At 53.8% G+C, this 20962-nt stretch overlaps 1 protein-coding gene across 6 annotated transcripts in view; it reads right to left on the bottom strand.

The window, feature by feature from the left end:
* LOC109569186 (beta-galactosidase-1-like protein 2) overlaps positions 1 to 20962 on the bottom strand; it is a 34135-nt gene that overhangs the window by 4187 nt on the left and 8986 nt on the right. For 2 of the 6 annotated variants that reach the window (XM_070767545.1, XM_019974487.2), the window contains exons 5-14: positions 17003 to 17098; positions 15552 to 15660; positions 12503 to 12595; positions 11504 to 11585; positions 10593 to 10657; positions 4401 to 4485; positions 3303 to 3440; positions 2304 to 2384; positions 1785 to 1891; positions 1135 to 1284 (exon numbers count right to left, since the gene is read on the bottom strand). In XM_070767545.1, coding sequence (XP_070623646.1) covers positions 1135 to 1284; positions 1785 to 1891; positions 2304 to 2384; positions 3303 to 3440; positions 4401 to 4485; positions 10593 to 10657; positions 11504 to 11585; positions 12503 to 12595; positions 15552 to 15660; positions 17003 to 17098 — 1006 coding nt within the window. Of the gene's footprint in view, positions 1 to 1134; positions 1285 to 1784; positions 1892 to 2303; positions 2385 to 3302; positions 3441 to 4400; positions 4486 to 10592; positions 10658 to 11503; positions 11586 to 12502; positions 12596 to 15551; positions 15661 to 17002; positions 17099 to 18129; positions 18310 to 20962 lie in introns of all 6 variants that reach the window. The other 4 variants (XM_070767544.1, XM_070767540.1, XM_070767543.1 and 1 more) reach the window with 4 other exon arrangements.

Raw genomic sequence — 20962 nt, 5'->3', positions numbered from 1 at the left:
CTAGGGTCCCAAGATGAGAACTACAGGCTCGACAGTCACTGCTGGAGTGAGCACGGCTGAGTGACTAAAGCTTATCCTGCAGGAGTGGCAGCCGCAGTGCACACACAGTCCCAGCCCAGGTTTGAGGAGGACACAGCCCGCCCTGCACCCGCAGGTGGGAGGAGCTGTTCCCAGACCCAGGACCACGACGGGAGAGCGGTGGGGAGGGCCTGGGAGGGGGCAGTCAGGACGGGACTCGCCCTGGGGAAGGAACTCAGGGGGCCCCACGAGATGGGGACACAGTGAGCCCTCTGAGACAGGAAGGTCAGGAACAGGGTCTGATGGCTGTGCCGCAGAATTCTAAGACTGTGCGCGACGACCTGGGTTTGCAAAGAGCAGCCAAGTGACGCGGCTCCACCAGGGAGACAAGGTGAGGGAGAGGCCTGGGCTCGGTGGGGTGGCCACGGCTTGGGTGCGGGGCTGGGGCTGCCGTTCCTCTAAGGAGCTCACGACGGGTTTGGACGTGTTGAGTCTGAGAAGTCACAGGAACGTACATCCAAGTGAAGACACGCATTCAGCAAACAGCAGGGAATGAGGGTCTGTGGCTAAGAGCTCACGATGAGTGCAGGGGGACACAGATCTTGGGATGACGGGACCACAGTGTGCAGGAAGAGCCTGCAACAGCCCCTGCACAGAGTGAGCAGGAGGGCACCCAGCGCCCAGCGCCCCTGTTTTCTGGGCAAGGTCACTGCACGTCTCTGTGGCTTCCTCGTTGGTAACAGGTACCTTAGATGGGTGTTTCGAGAACTAAACGCGCAGATCCGACCATGACGTGCCAAGGAAACATCTGGGGTCTCTGCCCGAGGCACGGGGTTGGGGGGTGGCGTCTGCGGCCCCTCCCAGGTATCCTCCAAGAGCAGCATCAAGTGCACTCAGGCTTCGGCGGGCAGCCCGCCGGGACACCCGGTGCCTTAGACCCATGGGAGCAGTGGCTGACATGTGAACACCAAGCGTTTCACTGAAGGGATCAGGGGTAAGAAACAAGGGCGGTTTCCCACAGGTCAGGAAGAGGCCAGCCTGCTGTTCAGACGTTCAGCCACACAGCGGGGTCTCGGCAGCAGAGAAGGGCACCCTCCGCCCGCCCCTGCCCGCTACCTGTCCCCGATCCTTCACATGCCCATCCGAGTTTAGGACGCCTCCTCTGGTGATGACGGTCTCGTAAAGTATATACCCAGCAGACTGGCCGCTACCTTCGTTCACGGACAGCTGTTCCATGGAGAGCGGCCCCGTGGACCTCACGGGCTCCTGCAGAGCCAGGAGTGGAAACCAGGCTGAGGGGCCTCATCACAGGCCAGGAAGCTCAGGGAGCACGGGGCCAAGTGATCACCCTGTGATGACGAGTCTGCAGCAGCCGCTCGGCGCTTGGCAGTGACCAAGAGGGGCAGGGAGGGGGGTCCCCGAGGGAGGGGATGGATGTATTGGGCTCCCAGGTAGCTCAGCAGTGAAGAACCTGCCGGCAGTACGGAGACTCAGGAGGTTCCATCTCTGGGTCGGGAAGACCCCCTGGAGGAGGAAATGGCAACCCACTCCACTACTCTTGCCTGGAAAATCCCACGGACAGGGGAGCCTGACTGGCGACAGTCCACGGGTCGCAGAGTCGGACACGACTGAGTGACTCTGCAGTAATCTAGGTCTCCTAATCTGAACTGTAGAAGGGACTGAAACCGCGAAGACTGCTTTCTGCCCCCATGTTCATTCCTTCCCCCGCCGAGTCCTGAGCTCACGTCCACGAGCAGGGGACTCACGTCGTCCTGGTGAATCAGGGTGTCCCACAGGGATATGAAGTGACCTGCGGCCAGGGGAGCGTACGTGTCCTTAGGTCTGTGGTCTTGATGCTGGAAGCTGGGAACCCCTGCAAACCACAGGCAGGAGGCTGGCTCCTTCCCCAGCACCGTCCAAGGGTGCAGCACCCTCTGCTGCCCCTGGCCAGCCTGCCCAGCACCACAGATGGTCCACGGGGGCAGGGACCGAAGGGAGGGAGTCCTCCTGCACCCAGAGGCCTGGCCCGGGCACCCTGTTGGTCAGAATCTCCTGAAAGCCAGCGGGGGAGCATGCGTGCTCAGATTCTGCCCCTTCTCCCGACTTCCACCTGGACACGCACATCTTGTGGCTCTGGGGAGGGCCTGGACCCTCTGGTTTCCACCGACGGCGGGGCTGGGGGGACTGTCTCGTGCAGCCCGAGTCCCCAGCCCCTGAGGATAAAACGCACTGGGGCGAGCTGGACTCCCCCAAGGACCACGTCTGCACCCCACCGGGGCGGGTACCTGCGTCAGGGCGAAAAAACTCTTGAAATACGAGATACTCAGGTGTATAGCCTCCGTCCTCTGTCAGCAGCGCCCCATAGTCTGAGAAATAGAAACACATTCGTCACCTTCCCTAAAGAGGCCCAACTTCCGGGGGACTTTGGCACCTGGTGCTGAGTCAAAGGGCCCTTCATGCAGCAGCTCTGGGAGGAAGGCCTTGAGGCAGGAAGGTGCCCGATGCCAGCTCCCTACACTCCCCCAGGAGGGACAGATGGCAACCCCGGGGGGTCAGGAGCCCAGGCTGGAGCCCAGCGCCGGGACCCGCTGGTTTCCAACCAGACCCCTTCCCCTCTCTCACCCTCGCTGCCTGCTTGGTCCCTGAGCAGAGTCGCAGACTGGGGGAGACCTAGTCATCAACACCCAACACCCGGGATAGGGGGATCAAGGGAATGGCTTTCACAGTGAGCCCGGAAGAACCAAGGCTTGTGGAGGGAATCTGAGTCAGCTGAGCTAAGGTGGAACCTAGAGCCTGTTACAGAGAGTGAAGTCAGTCAGAAGGAGAAAAATAGATCTCATATGTTAACGCACACACGTGGAACCTAGAGAAATGGTACCGATGAGCCTAGCCGCGGGAGGAACAGAGATGCAGACGCAGAGAACGGCCGTGCGGGCGTCCAGGCGGGCTGAGAGCCGCGTCTCCACAGACCCACGACCGTGGGTAGGACTATGGCTCGTGGGAAGCTGCGTCTCTCACCGGGAGCTCAGGCAGCACTGTGTGCCCACCTGGAGGGTGGGCTGGGCTGTAAGGATACCTGTGGCTGATTCATGCTGATGGATGGGGGAAAACCAACACAACACTGGAAAGCAGTCATCCGCCGATTAAAACTAAGATTTTTACAAAGGCTGCACAGTGGACGGACAGAGCTAAGCCACTAGCTTCTCTGCTTGCAAAGGACCCGACCCGAGACTGCAGAGGCGGGGCAGCCGTGGGCAGACGGCGCGGGACCGGCCGGGACTTGCCGTAGCTGGTGACCATAGGGAGGCGATGGCCGGGGAACGCGGCCCCGCCCATGAAGCCGAAGTTGGTGCCTCCGTGGAACATGTAGAAGTTGAGGGAGAACCTGAGCTTCAGCATCTCCCGGACACTCTCCATCAGCACTGCAGGGGGCGGGGAGGGGGGAGCGGAGCCTCGGTGACTTCAGGACTGAAGTGGGTCGTGGGGAGGGGGGAGGGGGAGGGAGGGGCCAGGCAAGAAGGGAGCGAACCCTCGGTGACGTCAGAACTGTCACCGGTGGGAGGCGGGGTAGGGGGGAAACGAGGGGAGGGTTGGGGGGTGGGCAGGGGAGCGGAGCCTCCCTGACTTCAGGACCGCATGTGGGGGGGCGGGGGAGGGAGGGGGAGGGGGGACGAGGGGGGGGAGGGACGAGGAGGTGGGGAGGGACGAGGAGGGGGGGGAGGGACGAGGAGGGGGGGGAGGGACGAGGAGGGGGGAGGGACGAGGAGGCGGGGGAGGGAGGGGGCGCCCCGCGGTGCCATCAGGGCCCCCCGGGTCTGATCTCCCCAACGTCTCTGTCTCCGGGTGTCCAGCTCGTGCCTCTGAAGCACGGAGCGACCTGTGCGTATTGGTCTAAAGTCACCGCCCCAGGAGCACCGACCCTCCAGCCGCCTCCCGCCTGTGGCTCCTCCCGGAAGGCGGGGCTGCCAGAGGATCTGGGGCCCACAGCGCCCGCTCCACGGTGGAGCCCCACTAGCTGTCCCTGAACTGCCTCCCATAACAGCTGGCTCTCTTGACTTTAGAGCTTCAGTCCAACAAAGTCACTCCAGACAGAATAATCACCAGATCACACTGACATGCGGGGAGACCCTCCCGTGTGGCTCAGACACAGCATGCTTACACAGCCCACAGACACAGACACGGACACGGACACGGACACACAGACAGACACACAGACAGACACTGAGACACAGAGACAGACACACAGACAGACACAGACACACAGACACAGACACTGCACACAGGATCCGCCCGCCCCGTCAACCTCAGGGACCCTAATCAGTGGGCGGGAGAGTCCCGCCGACACCCACCCTCAGAGACAAACAGCGCGACATGCGACTCACTGTGCAAGTCCAGAGTGTTCCGAGGAGTGCCCCATCCGTCCAGAGACCTGGCGGTGTACACCGTCATCATGACCGGGCCCGGGCCCTGCGGAGGCAGAGAGCGGACGCATTCAAGCCGGCCATCACGCGGCCCGCCTCACCCGCACGCATCCTCACGGCCCCCGACTGCTCTCAGCACAGGCCCAGCCTGGCCTGCCTCTCACGGTCTCACTGTTCCAGCTTTGGAGAAATCTCTTCATCCCCCTGACCAACCCCAGGAGAGGTCTCGTAGGGAAGCACCTGACCCAGAGGAGGCACTGGAGATGTCAAGAACCAAGTGCCAGCAATGCAAGCCCAGCGAGAATCCCACACAATCCCCGGCTCCTGCTCTGCCCTTGCCCAGCCCGAGCCATCCCGAGGCCCTCCACCACCCCAGCCTGAGCCATCCCGAGGCCCGAGGCCCTCCACCATCCCAGCCCAAGCCATCCTGAGGCCCTCCGCCATCCCAGTCCAAGCCATCCCGAGGCCCTCAATTGTCCCAGCCCGAGCCATCCCGAGGCCTGAGGCCCTCTGCCATCCCAGCCTGAGCCATACCAAGGCCCTCAATCGTCCCAGCCCTGAGCCATCCCAAGGCCCGAGGCCTTCTAGCGCCCCAGCCCAAGCCATCCAGAGGCCTTCCAGCGCCCCAGCCTGAGCCATCCTGAGGCCAGAGGCCCTCCTCCGTCCCAGGCCTTCAGGACCTACACGCTCCGCATTCAGGCTCACACACTCCATAGTTAAAGTCAACACTGCTCCTTCGAGCTCTGAAAGTTAATGCAGGCTTGGAATGTCTGCTCTCAGCGAGGGGACCCTAGCCCCCAGCCCCCCACAGCATTCACATTCCTGCCTAAGCTGATAAATGCTTCAAAGAAAGTAAGGCAAAAATAAGTAAACTAACAAAACCACTGCCAACTTCGTGACCACAAAGTCACGTGACCTTTTCACTCATTTCTGCCTGGCATCCTGTAATTTAACATTTTAAAAATATTCTACTGAATTCCGGAGATAACGTGCTCTCTCCTTTAAGGCTGATTCAAGCCTCCCAGGTGGTGCTAGAGGAAAAGAACCGCCTGCCAATGCTGGAGAAACAAAAGTCACGGGTTCAATCCCTGGGTCAGGAGGATCCATTGGAGGAGGGCATGGCAACCCACTCCAGTGTTCTTGCCTGGAGAACCACACGAACAGAGGAGCCTGGTGGGCCACAGAGTGGGGCACGACTGAGCACACGCACACAAATGGAAGCTGTGCGTCTTAAGTCCCTGCAGCTTCCTTCCTCCCAGCCCTACAGGACCCCCACATTACAGATCCTCACGTCGGGAAGGGTCTGTTACATGAGGGCTCTGGCCATCGCCCCATCCTTGGGTGGGCACTGATCCCTGCAGACACCCTGCCTTTTCAGGTGATGGTGAATTCATCACGAGACAGTATATTCCATTTCTGGAGAATTCAGATTGCAAGAAAGTACAACCCCTACATACAGCCAATAAAAGTTTTGTTATTCCTTTTACCCACTGAAATTAATTCTGTTCCCTAGTACCAGAAAGAATTTCCCCTTTTCCGTGAAAATGCTCCCAAATTTTGAAGATGCCACCAAATGAATCTTCCCCTAATGTGAGATTCACTCCCAATTCCTTCTTTCACTTGTTTTTTTTTTTTTTTTGGTAGGAACATCTATATCATATTCTCTCAACAAACGTCACTTCAGCGATTCAGGGCTGTTTACCACCGGGCTCAGTTGTGCATCCCAGACCGCGTTTGCCCTGTCGGTGCTTGCGCCCTCCTCCAGCGTCTCCCCGTTTCCCTGGCGCCCCGCAGCTGCCGCCGGCCACCCTGCGGCCGCCGTGGGAGTCTGCTGCTTTCTGCCGGGGACTCCACACCAAAGTGCCACCACGGTCGTTATTAGCCTCTCACTGTCTGGCGTATCTGCCAGGCTCAGCGCTGTCCAGGCTCATCCATGGGGTCACAAATGACAGATTTCCTCCTTTTTAAAAGCTAAATGTTTTCCACTCGATACACGTATCATTGTCTTCATCCGTTCATCCCTCCTTATACAACGGGCTTGCGTGCACACCGTGGCTGCCGTGAGGCGTGGTGCTGTGAACAGGCAGTACACGCAGATCTTCAGGATGATAACTCTGTTTCCTGCCTGAACACCTACAGGCGAGCCCGCTGCATCAGAGCTGGTCCTATTCCCCACGAACCTCCCCACAGACCTCCACAGTGGCTCTGAGGAGGTGCTTCTTTGCTACGGTCGAGCAGGTCTTAGGGCACAGTCCCCATGAGCCTTCAGAGCCGGTGTTCGAGAGCCCACTGTTCGGGTAGGAGTCCAGGAGTTAGGCATCGGGGGTGGCAAAGGCTGAGCTGGGGTCGCCTCTGGTGGCCCAGCACTGTGTCGGGTGGAGTTCTCGGCAAGAGTGCGTCTCAGCCTTTCCAAACCACTCTGATGCATGTTCTCGTTCTTCCGCCCTGACCCTCTCCTCACCGGAGGAGTTCAGAGGGCAGGGAAAGAGCACGGGATCTAGAGGCAGGAGGACTGGGTTTGAACCTGGGTTATTCTGTTAAATGACCGACCACAGATGATCTCAAAGCAGAAATTTTCCCTTTCTGAATCATGGTTTCCTCACAGGCAAGCTAAGGATAGGACCAATAGCTTCTTACACGTAAAGTAAGAGACAAACATTAAAAATGGGGAGGGGGGTGTAAACTAAACGTATATATAAATATTCTCAGAGAATGTTTTCTTAGCTTGCGTTACCAGCTTTCTCCACACTTGCCTTGTTGACCACCTGTCTCTTACCACTAAAATGCAAGCTCCCAAAGTGCTGACTTTGTGGGCTCCTCCCCTGCTTTATCCGCAAGGCCTTGACAAATAAACAGCTAACTGGCACGTTTGCTGCCCTTGTTTAGTTGCTAAGTCCTGTCCAACTCTTGTGACTCCATGGACTATAATCTCATCCAGGCAAGAAACTGGAGCGGGTGGCCATTTCCTTCCCCAGGGGATCTTCCTGACCTAGGGATCGAACCCACAACTTCTCCTAGGCAGGTAGATTCTTTACCACTGAGCACCTGGGAAGCCCAGCTGGCACACAGAAAGAAAGGAAGTGAAGTCGCTCAGTCATGTCTGACCCTTTGCGACCCCACGGACTGTAGCCCACCAGGCTCCTCCGTCCATGGGGTTTTCCAGCAAGAGTACTGGACTGGGGTGCCATTTCCTTCTCCGGGGATCTTCCCGACCCAGGGATGGAACCTGGATCTTCCGCATTGCAGGCAGACGCTTTAGCATCTGAGCCACCAGGGAGGTGACAACCACCAGGGAAGAACTGGCCCCTAGCAAGTGCTGAAAACATTTACTGGCTGATTTATCTGATGAATAAACGAACTCAGTTTTAGGACGTTATTATAGTTAGGATATCATTTGTAACTGCTGAATCCCCACTTACTATCCCATATTCTTCCTCCACCACCATCACCATCACCACCATCATCACCACCAGCATCACCACCATCATCACCATCACCATCACCACCATCACCACCACCATCACCACCACCATCACCACCACCATCACCACCATCATCACCATCACCACCATCACCATCACCACCATCACCACCATCACTACCATCACCATCACCACCATCACCACCATCATCACCACCATCACCACCACCATCACCACCACCATCACCACCATCACCACCATCACTACCATCACCATCACCACCATCATCACCACCAGCATCACCACCATCACCATCACCATCACCACCATCACCACCATCATCACCATCACCATCACCACCATCACCACCATCATCACCACCATCACCATCACCACCACCATCACCATCACCACCATCACCACCATCACCACCACCATCACCACCATCACCATCATCACCACCAGCATCACCACCATCACCACCACCACCATCACCACCACCATCACCACCACCATCACCACCATCACCATCACCACCATCACCATCACCACCATCACCACCATCACTACCATCACCATCACCACCATCACCACCATCATCACCACCAGCATCACCACCATCACCATCACCACCATCACCACCACCATCACCATCACCATCACCACCATCATCACCATCACCACCATCACCATCACCACCATCACCACCATCACTACCATCACCATCACCACCATCACCACCATCATCACCACCAGCATCACCACCATCACCACCACCATCACCACCACCATCACCACCACCATCACCACCATCACCACCATCACTACCATCACCATCACCACCATCATCACCACCAGCATCACCACCATCACCATCACCATCACCACCATCACCACCATCATCACCATCACCATCACCACCATCACCACCATCATCACCACCATCACCATCACCACCACCATCACCATCACCACCATCACCACCATCACCACCACCATCACCACCATCACCATCACCACCATCACCACCATCATCACCACCATCACCATCACCACCATCACCATCACCACCATCACCATCACCATCACCATCACCACCATCATCACCACCACCACCATCACCACCATCACCATCACCACCATCACCATCACCACCATCACCACCATCATCACCACCATCACCATCACCACCATCACCACCACCATCACCATCACCATCACCACCATCATCACCATCACCACCATCACCACCATCACCATCATCACCACCACCATCATCACCATCACCACCATCACCACCATCATCACCACCAGCATCACCACCATCACCATCACCACCATCACCACCATCATCACCATCACCACCACCATCACCATCACCATCACCACCATCACCACCATCATCACCATCACCACCATCATCACCACCAGCATCACCACCACCATCACCATCACCACCATCACCACCACCATCACCATCACCACCATCACCATCACCACCATCACCACCATCACCATCACCACCATCATCACCATCACCACCATCATCACCACCATCACCACCACCATCACCATCACCACCATCACCATCACCATCACCATCACCACCATCACCACCATCACCACCATCACCATCATATTCTGAGCGTCTGCTCTGCCCCAAGAGTTACATTCCCTCTCCATGTTCTCTCGGACTCCAGTCCTTGCAAATCTCTGTGCTTCGTGTACCATTTCCCTTGTACCGACCAACAGCCCTTGGTGTTGGCCCAGTTGTTAGGCGGCTGGATACTCAGCCCTTTGTATCTTTGCACTCTTCTCTAAATCTTAGTTCTATCTTAGACTGAAGAAGGACAGAATCAGGGAGATAACTATTTTTTTAGAATTCCAGGCATTGTCTTGTCTTGATGGAAATTAGGAGAGTGTTCCCTTCATTCTAATACTGCAGAGCTTGGACAGGTGCAGAGTGAAGCATTCAGCCACTGATTTCTTTTGGTGGTAGAGATTTGTGCACCCTCTGATTCCCCCTAATGCTTCTATTGGAACCAGCACTTCCTACTGAATTCTGTTTATTTTTGTTTCTTGTCTTTCTCATTGGACCACAGGTAAATGTGAATGAGGCTATTCATTCAAAGGGTAAAAACTTTTGCAAACTGACTTTAGGTCCATTTTGGTTTAGAAATCTCAATAAAGATAGAATGTTACCCATATTATCAGGCAGATTGCTATGGCAAAAAGTGACATCTGCTTAGCAAATTGCACCTGGAATGGGGAACAATGAGTGGTGTATAAACTCCTAGTGGGTGTCATGGCTTCCTGTGTGCAGGGTATCCTGAAACCAGAGGCTCTGTTGGCAGAGCCAGAAGCTCAGGCTATGGAGCCATGACCTGGGGCCCCAGCTGTTTCCTAGTGTTGCTCCCAAACTGGGGGGCAGGGGATGGTGGAGAGGGCATAGCGCCTGGACTGTGGGGGGAGCAGAGCCCCGCCCTTAGTGAGGACACTCAGCGCTGCGGTGCGCTCGCTCTGCCATCCTGAACCCTCCTCGGGGCTGTGGGCCAGGCTTTGTGGGCACTTTGATGCAACTGCACCTCAAACCGCCCTCAGCAGGCATTTCCAGCGTGTAACAGAGCCAAGTTTTAACTGAGCGAATCAGAGCTGAGAAGTTCCTGAACATCTGAGCCAAGTCTTCACCTGAGATGAAGGAAAACACCCCGCGCCTCTGAGCTGTCCTCACCTGAGCTGAGGAGAGGTGTTCGTACGTTTTCTGCCTTACGCTCTTCATGTGGAGGGTGGCAAACACTGTGGAGGGAAGGGGAGACCGAGCCGGGGTCAGCAGCTGGCGCGGTGCCACCGCCGCCCGCAGACGCTGCCTGTGACGCCCCCAGACGCCGCCCGCCGCTGCCCGCAGACACCGCCCGCGACGCCCGCAGACGCTGCTGGTGAAGACGAGGCCGCGTGTGTCCACAGGGGCTCGAGCAGCACCGCTCACGCTCACTGCGCCTCTGCTCAGCCTTCACCGCGAGTGACCCGGCGGACAAGAAGGGCGGAGTCACCCCGTGTGCTGGTGGATAAAGAGCCCGCCGAGAAAGCCGAGCCCGGGCGAGCGGCCGGAGACCTCGGGCCTGACTCCGGTCTCCCGGGCCCAGCGCAGGACGCTCTGTCTCTGCCACCGCGAGGTGAGCGCCACCACGGCGCCGGGAAGAGCGGGCGGAGGGCAAGGCCCGGGCCAGGCCGGCTAGAGAAGCCCACAGCACCGCTCTCCAGCTCGTTCGCGTGACCCTTCCTCCGTCCTGTGCGCCCACCCATGTTTCCCCCTGTAACTCTCCTGCACGTTTCCTCGTGGCTTTTATGCCCGGACTCTTCGCCCCACGCGCTCCCGGGGCAGGTCTAGGGCAGGACTTTCTCTGGAACCCTGCTCTCTCCCGGAGGTTCGGGCCTGGCCCAGAACAGCGGCAGAGATGCCTCCGCTGCGCCCGGGGGCCGGAGGCCAGCAGGGAGATGCGGGGCCGCGAGCAGGGCCCTGGTTCCTCATGTCGGGGCCGCGGGCGCCTGGACACGGCCTGGCCCGGGAAATGGGGCAACGGAGCCTCAGACAGACCCTCAGACTCAGCGGGCGGGGGAGGCCGGCAAAGCCGCCGTGCATACCGGTCGGTGTGTGCCCCTTCAGGAGTCCCTGGCCCGTGTCCGCCGTCATGAGCATCGTCTTGATCCCTCTGCTCAGCAGTGCCTGTGGGACAGTCGGGAAGATGAACTGTGGTCCACGGCCCTGGGGGGCGCGTCCCAAGGAGAAGGCGAGGGTCGGAGCACCAGAATGAGCTGAGGGGCGGGAAGGAGGCCTCACCACCCCCCACTCCTATTGCTGGTAAGCTGTTCAATGAGAACAGCCAAAAGGGACTTAAATGCAACCATCAGCCAAAAGGGACTTAAATGCAACGGCCTGGAATGGACACCAACCACATTCCAAAGACAAGAATTTTCATAATGGATTAAGGAAAACAAATTCTTCTAATTATATACAGAGTATGTACCTGAAGTACGTGGATACAGAAAAATCAAAGATGAAAGGGTGGGAAAGCCTGTACTATACGAACACCAACCAAAAAAGATCTGTGATATCCACAGAAGGAAAAATTACTGTGAGTCACTCTGTGCTTACGTCAGAGTCATGCAGGTGTGCAGGCCCCCGTCTGGGGGGAAAGCGTGGAAACACCAGCTGCACTTCCGTCGCCTCATCCAGTGCGGAAGAGCAGCACAACAACAGTGTGCGACTTTGTCTTTTCCCTGCAACCGAGGCATCCTCTGATTTCTCTTTGGTTTTCAAAAACTAAAACTCTGTTCTATTTGGAAGTCAACACTACAAACTCTTTAGAATAAATAACTTTTCTCTGTCCTATATTTTGAAAAAAAAAAAAAAGACAAAGGGAAGCCCCCAGCTGGGCACAGCATTGATTCATGAACTTCAAGGGCGCAGATTTACAGAGTACTCACTGTGAGACTTTGACACTTGAAAGTTCTGCATCCGTTGCTAACAAACACTGCATCCCGAACAGTACCTTGCGAGCTTAGCTGCTCAGGATGTTTGCTCCATGAATCAGCAAAGTGAGAAAAGTATGTAAAGACGGAGGAAAATGATGGGGCACTTACGTTTTTAATATATGGCATGTATCTTTTATCCAGATTATAGGAACCGTACTCATTCTCCATCTGCATGGCAATAATGGGACCCTCTTCTTGGAACTGGGGGTCAAGGAGACGAGAGTCTGAGGATGAGTCAGCTGGTGGGGAAAGGCTGGACTGACTTTCTCAATTTGTTGCTGCACACGCACGTTCAGAGTGGCACAGAAAATAACCCGCTCCTAAACTCGGCCCCGGGGCCACGGCGGTGGGGGCAGTCTCCATCACTGTCAGCAGCCACCTCGTGGGGTCAAAGCCTCCAGCACCCTGCCTTCCCCAGTGCCCCCAGGGAGCAGCGCTAACCCTAGCCCAACACCTTAAGCACAGGCTTAGACCTCCAGCCAGCCTTCCTCCGGGGCACCAGGGGAGCAGGGGTGCGGCCCTCTCCCATGCGGGCACACGTCACCCCCCCTCGGGGACCCGCTCTGCTTCCATCCCTGCACCCCTGTCTTCACTTGCCCGGTCACCGCCACAGGGCCCCATCCTCCCCTCCCACGTGGTCTCCCTTCGTGGGCAAACGGTGCAGCAGCTCTGCACGCCCCGTGACAGCCCACCACTCGTGACTCTGTCCTCTACTGTGGTCTCGCGGCCGCCCTTTGCATTCCACCCTGACCTTCTCTTTGCTAAATGCATGCAATCCCTTTTCATCCTGGTCTGATTTCTCTCCACCAACAGTCTCTCCTCCTCCGGGAAACCCTCCCTCCTGCAGCACCACTCCTGGATTCTGCACTGGCCAGCCTCCTCGAGCTCCTCTCCCCCTGCTGCCTCTTCCCCAGTCCCAGGATCATGTGGGATCCAGTCCCTTCTGCCCTCTCAGTTACGCCCTCACGCCCAGCCTCCTCCTTCCCCTTCCCCGCCGACCCCCTTCTGCGATGTTCACAGGCTCCGTCAGCCCTGTCTTTGCAACTCTCGCCAGCCTGGCGGTCGTGTTTTCTCCCTGCCCCTCGCACCTGCCATGTCCTACCCTAGTCAGTTTCACTACACTCAGCTCTGCCCTTTGCAATCTGCCCTTGGAGACACGTGGCCGCCAGAAGGTCTCCTCCTGGCACGCAAGACTAAGAAAAAGAGCGTTGCACCCTCAGAATTAGACAACACACCAACAATGAAAGGAAGAAGCCAGATAGCTCCCAGGACCGTGTGCCAGTGGGTGGAAGCGTCTACACACCAATGCCTGTGCTTGTGGCCTGGGAGGACCTGGGCAGGGAGAGCTGAAGTGGGATAGACTCGGCAAGCAGAGCGGAACCAGCTGCACTAGAGATTAGTGGGCAGAAAAGAGCCTAAAAGTTTCCCAAACCTGTGTGCTTCCCAGGGGCTCAGTGGTAAAGAGTCTGCCTACCAGTGCAAGAGACGTGGATTTGATCCCTGGGTTGGGAAGATCCCCTGCAGTAGGAAATGGCAACCCACCCTAATGTTCTTGCCTGGAAGAGCCCATGAATAGAGGCGCCCGGTGGGCTGCGATCCACAGGATTGCAAGAGAGTTGGACATGACTCAGTGACAGAGCAGCACACACAGGAACAAAGCCGCGATACTGGGAGTTGCCCGGCAGCCTATCGGTTAGGATTCCAGGCTTTCCTTACTGTGGCCCAGGTTCTACCCCTTGGTTCCCCTTGGTGGGGAACCAAGACCCCACAAGCTGTGTGGCACAGCAAAAAATAAGTAACAACTTTTTGGGTGGCTTCCCTGGTGGCTCAAAGGGTAAGACCCCCAACTTCTGCGGCTCCGGGTTTTGTGCTCACCAGGCAACCTTCTGATTACTGATTTTGTCTTGCAAGCGCTCCAAGATGGGGAATGTCCTGATCTGGGGTGCCGAGAGTGTGCTAATTTGTGCTAGAACTTTCTTTGATGATGAAAATGTTCTCTGCTCTCACCGTCCAGTGTGGTAGTGACCATCCACAGGTGGCTACCTAGCACTTGAACTGCGTATGGTGTGAATAAAGAACTAAATTCTTTATTTAGTTTTAATAGATTTTAACTGAAATAGCCACTGGTGGCCGAGGCTACCACCCTGGCCAGCACAGCTCCAGGGCCGCAAAGGACCGCCCCTGCATCTCCGTCCCCAGCTGCACACAGATGGCCCTGCAGCCACCGGCACCTCATCTGCTGGTCCCAGGGCACGCTCAGAGTCAGGAGCCAGCTCTGTCCCAAGAAGATCCACACGACCCGAAGCCTTGCTGGCCATTTCCAGGCCTGTCGCTACCCCTACAGTAGCATCCCTTTCCAGGGATTGCTGTGAGGATAAAATACGCTCCGTAAACACCAAATGCATGTCTGCCAAGTCACTTCAGTCGTGTCTGACTCTTTGTGACCCCACGGACTGTAGCCCGCCAGGCTCCTCTATCCATGGGATTCTCCAGGCAAGAAGACTGGAGTGGGTTGCCACTTCCTCCTCCAGGGATCAAATCCAAGTCTTCTATGGCTTCTGCATTGCATGGGGATTCTTTACCACTCATCCACCAGGGAAGCCCAATAGAAAGCTCGATACCTAATAGATATCTTTTGTTCCTTCCCTCTGCTCATTTGCTACCTACTTATACAGCCCTTCATGTAGTTTTCAAACCTTGCAGCAATATGGTGGCATACTATTTCTACTGAAATAATGAATGTGTATGACACCATGGTTTTGTTGCAGAGGGAGAGATATTAAAAAAAAACAAATTGCAGTTTCTACAAAATCACTGACCTAAGGTCATCTGCATCATCTATCACTTGTGAAAGACTGACACGTAGCTATCTTTAGCAGATAAGTTAAGACATTCTGAGGTCTGTCATTAAAAAGAAGACATAAAAATATACAGAGCGTGGTTCCCAGCATCCTGCCAGGAAACGGCATCCCAGTAAGACAGTAGGTGAGGAACAGGCATAAAAGGAAAAGAAGCATATTTCTTAAATAAGGAACTGGAATTAGCTGCTATACATGCTTCCTGCTTATGAGTGAAAGAAAGTAGGCTGAGCCCTGCCCAGGAAGGCAATTCAGGCAAGTACTTCCCTTGGTCACAGAGATGGGGAATCAGGTTTTACCTGGAATCCTCTAATCTTGGGAATCAGGTCATCAAAATAGCGATTCACTGCTGCTGTGAAGCCCTTGTGAGTTGTTCTCAGCTTCATATGAGAATCTTTGAGTAACCAGCTAGGAGGGAGAAGGCGAGACTCAGCCTTGGGGTGGGAGACAGCAGACAGAGACGTTCACGCATCTGAGGCTGGAGAACATGAACAGCCCAGATTCACATGGCCAGACTGGAGCAGCACACTGAGGTGCTAACCCATCTCTAAGAAAAAGTCGTCTGTGTTCTGTCCCACACATCTCAACACCTCAACGGCCACCTCTTGCCCTGAAATGCAACTGAGGCTTGTAGACGTGGAAGCAACCAGGGCAGAGTTGCTGAGCTGCAGCCCACAGGCCAGGTCAGAGCTGCTGACTGTTCCTGTCAATAAAGTTTTATTGGCACGTGGCCCACCCTTCGCTTACACGTCGTCACAGCTGTGCTCCTGAGGCAGCGGCAGAGAAGAACTTCGCAACAGACACTGTCTGTGCTCCCTGAAAGCTGAAAATATTGATCATCTGGCCTTTAAAAAAAAAAAAAAGCTCACCAAACCTTAGTCTGGTATGAGATTTTTTATAAAAATGTTTCAGAGTTTTTTAAAAAATGTTTTTAATGGAATATTATTTGGTCATTAAAAAATGAGGAATTGGTTCATGTTAAAGCATGTACAGATTTGACAACATTATGCCAAGGGAGGGGCTTCCCTGGCAGCCCAGTGGTTAGGGCTCTGTGCTGGGCTCAGTCACTAAAATCCCATAAGCTGCATGGCACAGCAGGAAAAAAAAACTTATGCCAAGAGAAAGAAACCAGGCACAAAGGGTCACATAGGGTATAATTCCATTTATATGAAGTGTGTAGACTAGGCAAATCCACAGAAACTGAGAGGAAAGTAACGGGTGCCAGGGGCTGGGGGTGAGCAGGATGGGGGTGACCGGGCAAGGGCTTTCTCTCTGAGTGGCAAAAAGCGTTCAGGAACAAGATAGTGGTGACATTTTAACACACTCGACTGCCACAAAATTGCATAGTTTTAAATGGTAAATTTCATATAATGTACATTGTACTACCATTTAAAAATGATAAGAAAAAAGACCCTCTTTGAAAAGAAATAATCAATCCAATTTTGTGCTATTATTAGTATCATCACAAAAGTTAGAACTTATAAAGATACTGATTACATGACATCGATTAGCCAGTAGCTTTCATTAAGGAAAAGAAGGATTCTACCTCTGCACCACAAGGATGAGGTGGAGATTTATAAAAAAACAAACACTGTACCATTCTCAGTATTCTAAAGTGCATTTTCTAGGTCCTGAAGCGGGGAAGGGGCGGGAGGTGTGGACCTAGGAAATCTAGAAAACCTAGGAAACTGAGCAAAACCCTCTGCTCCGACTTGCTGGCGAATAGGCTTGGGGCGCGACCATGGCTCACCTGGGCAAGCCTCCGAGGTCCAAGTCGCTCCCGATGTAGGGGCCGACACACAGGATGACCCACAGATCCACCTCTGACGCCAAGGATATGAAAGCGCTGAGGAGGGGAGCAACAGCAGCAGTCACCGAGAGCGGAGCCTGGAACCGCCGCCCTGCGTCTCCCCGAGGCCTCTTCTCTTGCGGTTAGGACAGGTGGAACCAACTCCCAGCCTGCTCACAGAAGTCCCTGCCGGAGACAGAACCCTGGGACGGGGCCTTCTTCCACACAAAGGCCTCAGTCCAGAGGCCCCAAGGGCAGCTCACAGGAATCCCAGCCAGAGGCTGGCTGCCCCCTGGACCAGCGCTGAGCCTCCTGTCCCCCCGAGGGCACCACCAGGACCCGCCCTCACGAACCACGCTGGCTCCTCCTTCCTTATCTCCCACTTTCAGCCTGCCTCTAATCAGGTTTATTCCTTGCAGTTAATATTTCTGAATGTGAGATTCCTCTTAGTTTTCACCGCTACCACCCTGCATAAAGAACTCGCATCCACCTGAGTTATTCCAACGGCTTCCTCCCTCCCTCCTTCTCGCCTCTCTTCCGATGCCGCTCCAGGCACTGTCGGCAGACTAGAATCATCCATGACAAACACTGGAGTAATGTGTACCGAGTATCAGCATCAGCACTCAATACACTCAGCTCTGCAAATGTATTAATTTCTTTGTCAACTCTATCACATAGGTATCAATATCACCTCCATTTTACAGATAAGAAAATGGGCACTTAAGGAGTCAGAGGTCACATTCTTGGGAAACTGAAGAGTTAAAAGACAATCCGCCTCCAGAAAAGAAACCTTAACTATGTTATTCTGCCTCTTAAAAATACCACCAGCATGCAAACATGAGCTTCCTGAATTTCCCGATGTAAAATTCTCCCAGTGACTTACTTCATAGCCCCTTCGGAACAGATTTCAAATTTTGCAGCACAGCACACAAAACGGGCCAAGATAAGCTTGACTGTCTCCCCAGCTCTACTTTCTGACGTTTCCTCGACTCAGAACCAGCAGGAGGGTCAGATGGCGTTACTGCCGTTCCAGGAAAATATGAAGTTAGTCCCAGGGCCCGCTCCTTTTCTCCCTGGCACGTGCTCACCTACGCATCCTGCGCCTTGCATTGAGCCGGGCTGATCCCAAGCCACCAGGACAGAAGCAGAAGCGAGTGGTCCTGCTGCCAGAACCCCTCTCCGCCTGCTTCCCGCTGCGGGCGCGGTGTGGGCGGGCTCAGTGTGGGCAGGCGCGGTGGCTTGAAAGCTAGGTGCTGGCGACGCTTAAGCTAGGAAAGGGAAAGACCCAGAAGCCCTGGTTCTCTCTTGGAAGAGCAAGGCACACTCACTGTGAATATCTATTTTAAACCTTCCCTAATGAGAACAGATCTTTATTGACAGATGACGTCGGGGTTCCCTCGCTGCAGCACGAACGTCACTCTAACTCATGTCACGTCCTCCCACACCTCTGACTGCTCCGATTGTGGCCTTGCTGCACCTTATGCCTGAAATCACGCCTGACCCTCTAACAAACTCCTGCTCAGGGTCCTAATGTACTGGAGCTATCCCTCTGCTGTTACCCGCTCTGGGCTATTCCCCTAGTTTGGGTTACGAGTCCTCAGCTGCTATTTGCCTCCCTCTAATGTCTGAGGAGGCCTTACAAATAGCTATGAAAAGAAAAGAAGCGAAAATCAAAGGAGAAAAGGAAAGATATAAGCATCTGAATGCAGAGTTCCAAAGAATAGCAAGGAGAGATAAGAAAGCCTTCCTCAGCGATCAATGCAAAGAAATAGAGGGAAACAACAGAATGAGAAAGACGAGAGATCTCTTCAAGAAAATTAGAGATTCCAAGGGAACATTTCATGCAAAGATGGGCTCGATAAAGGTCAGAAATGGTATGGACCTAACAGAAGCAGAAGATATTAAGAAGAGGTGGTAAGAATACCCAGAAGAACTGTACAAAAAAGAGCTTCATGACCCAGATAATCACGATGGTGTGATCACTCACCTAGAGCCAGACATCCTGGAATGTGAAGTCAAGTGGGCCTTACAAAGCATCACTACGAACAAAGCTAGTGGAGATGATAGAACTCCAGTTGAGCTATTTCAAATCCTAAAAGATGATGCTGTGAAAGTGCTGCACTCAATATGCCAGCAAGTTTGGAAAACTCAGCAGTGCCCACAGAACTGGAAAAGGTCAGTTTCATTCCAATCCTAAAGAAAGGCAATCCCAAAGAATGCTCAAACTACCACACAATTACACTCATCTCACACGCTAGTAAAGTAATGCTTAAAATTCTCCAAGCCAGGCTTCAGCAATACGTGAACCATGAACTTCCAGATGTTCAAGCTGGTTTTAGAAAAGGCAGAGGATATTTGGCAAAACTAATACAATTATGTAAAGTTTAAAAATAAAATAAAATTAAAAAATAAATAAATAAATAAATAATTAATGAAAAAAATAATAAAAAGAAATTCCATTAAAAAAAAAAAAAGAAAAGGCAGAGGAACCATAGATCAAATTGCCAACATCCACTGGATCATCAAAAAAGCAAGAGAGTTCCAGAAAAACAGCTATTTCTGCTTTCTTGACTATGCCAAAGCCTTTGACTGTGTGGATCACAATAAACTGTGGAAAATTCTGAGACAGATGGGAATACCAGACCACCTGACTTACCTCTTGAGAAACCTATATTCAGGTCAGGAAGCAGCAGTTAGAACTGGACATGGAACAACAGACTGGTTCCAAATAGGAAAAGGAGTACGTCAAGGCTGTATATTGTCACCCTGCTTATTTAACTTATATGCAGAGTACATCATGAGAAACGCTGGACTGGAAGAAACACAAGCAGGAATCAAGATTGCTGGGAGAAATATCAATAACCTCAGATTTGCAGATGACACCACCCTTATGGCAGAAAGTGAAGAGGAACTAAAAAGCCTCTTGATGAAAGTGAAAGAGGAGAGTGAAAAAGTTGGCTTAAAGCTCAACATTCAGAAAACTAAGATCATGGCATCTGGTCCCATCACTTCATGGGAAATAGATGGAGAAACAGTGGACATAGTGTCAGACTTAATTTTTCTGGGCTCCAAAATCACTGCAGATGGTGACTGAAGCCATGAAATTAAAAGACGCTTACTCCTTGGAAGAAAAGTTGTGACCAACCTAGATAGCATATTCAAAAGCAGAGACATTACTTTGCCAACAAAGGTCTGTCTGGTCAAGGCTATGGTTTTTCCAGTGGTCATGTATGGATGTGAGAGTTGGACTATAAAGAAAGCTAAGTGCTGAAGAGCTGATGCTTGTGAACTGTGGTGTTGGAGAAGACTCTTGAGAGTCCCTTGGACTGCAAGGAGATCCCACCAGTCCATCCTAAAGGACATCAGTCCTGGGTGTTCATTGGAAGGACTGATGCTAAAGCTGAAACTCCAATACTTTGGCCACTTCATGAGAAGAGTTGACTCATTGGAAAAGACTCTGATGCTGGGAGGGATTGGGGGCAGGAGAAGGGGATGACAGAGGATGAGATGGCAGGATGGCATCACTGACTCAATGGACGTGAGTCTGAGTGAACTCCGGGAGTTGGTGATGGACAGGGAGGCCTGGCGTGCTGCGATTCATGGGGTCGCAAAGAGTCGGACACGACTGAGGACTGAACTGAAGTGCCTGACAGACAGTCTTATTCCATAGCACAGCACATAGTCTGTGTGTCTCCAGCATCAAAGACAGTTATGAACACAGCGGGCGGGAGATACGTAGTTTTGAACAATTACTCTTACTGTCTTACGTCTCACAACTCCTACAAACTATAGTTCAGAAATTTCCTCTTGTAAGTGGAACAGCGGGGTCCCCACGGTAGATTAGAGCTGCAGGGATGCTCTACGAGCCACACGTGGGTGAAATGCACAGCAGCACTGAGGTCTGGGCTCCACCCATGACGA

The sequence above is a fragment of the Bos indicus genome, chromosome 15 (genome assembly GCF_029378745.1).
Source record: "Bos indicus isolate NIAB-ARS_2022 breed Sahiwal x Tharparkar chromosome 15, NIAB-ARS_B.indTharparkar_mat_pri_1.0, whole genome shotgun sequence".
NCBI classification, from domain to species: Eukaryota; Metazoa; Chordata; class Mammalia; order Artiodactyla; family Bovidae; genus Bos; species Bos indicus.
The sequence above is the reverse complement of the archived record's forward strand: the minus strand, read 5'-3'. Positions and strand labels throughout refer to the sequence as shown.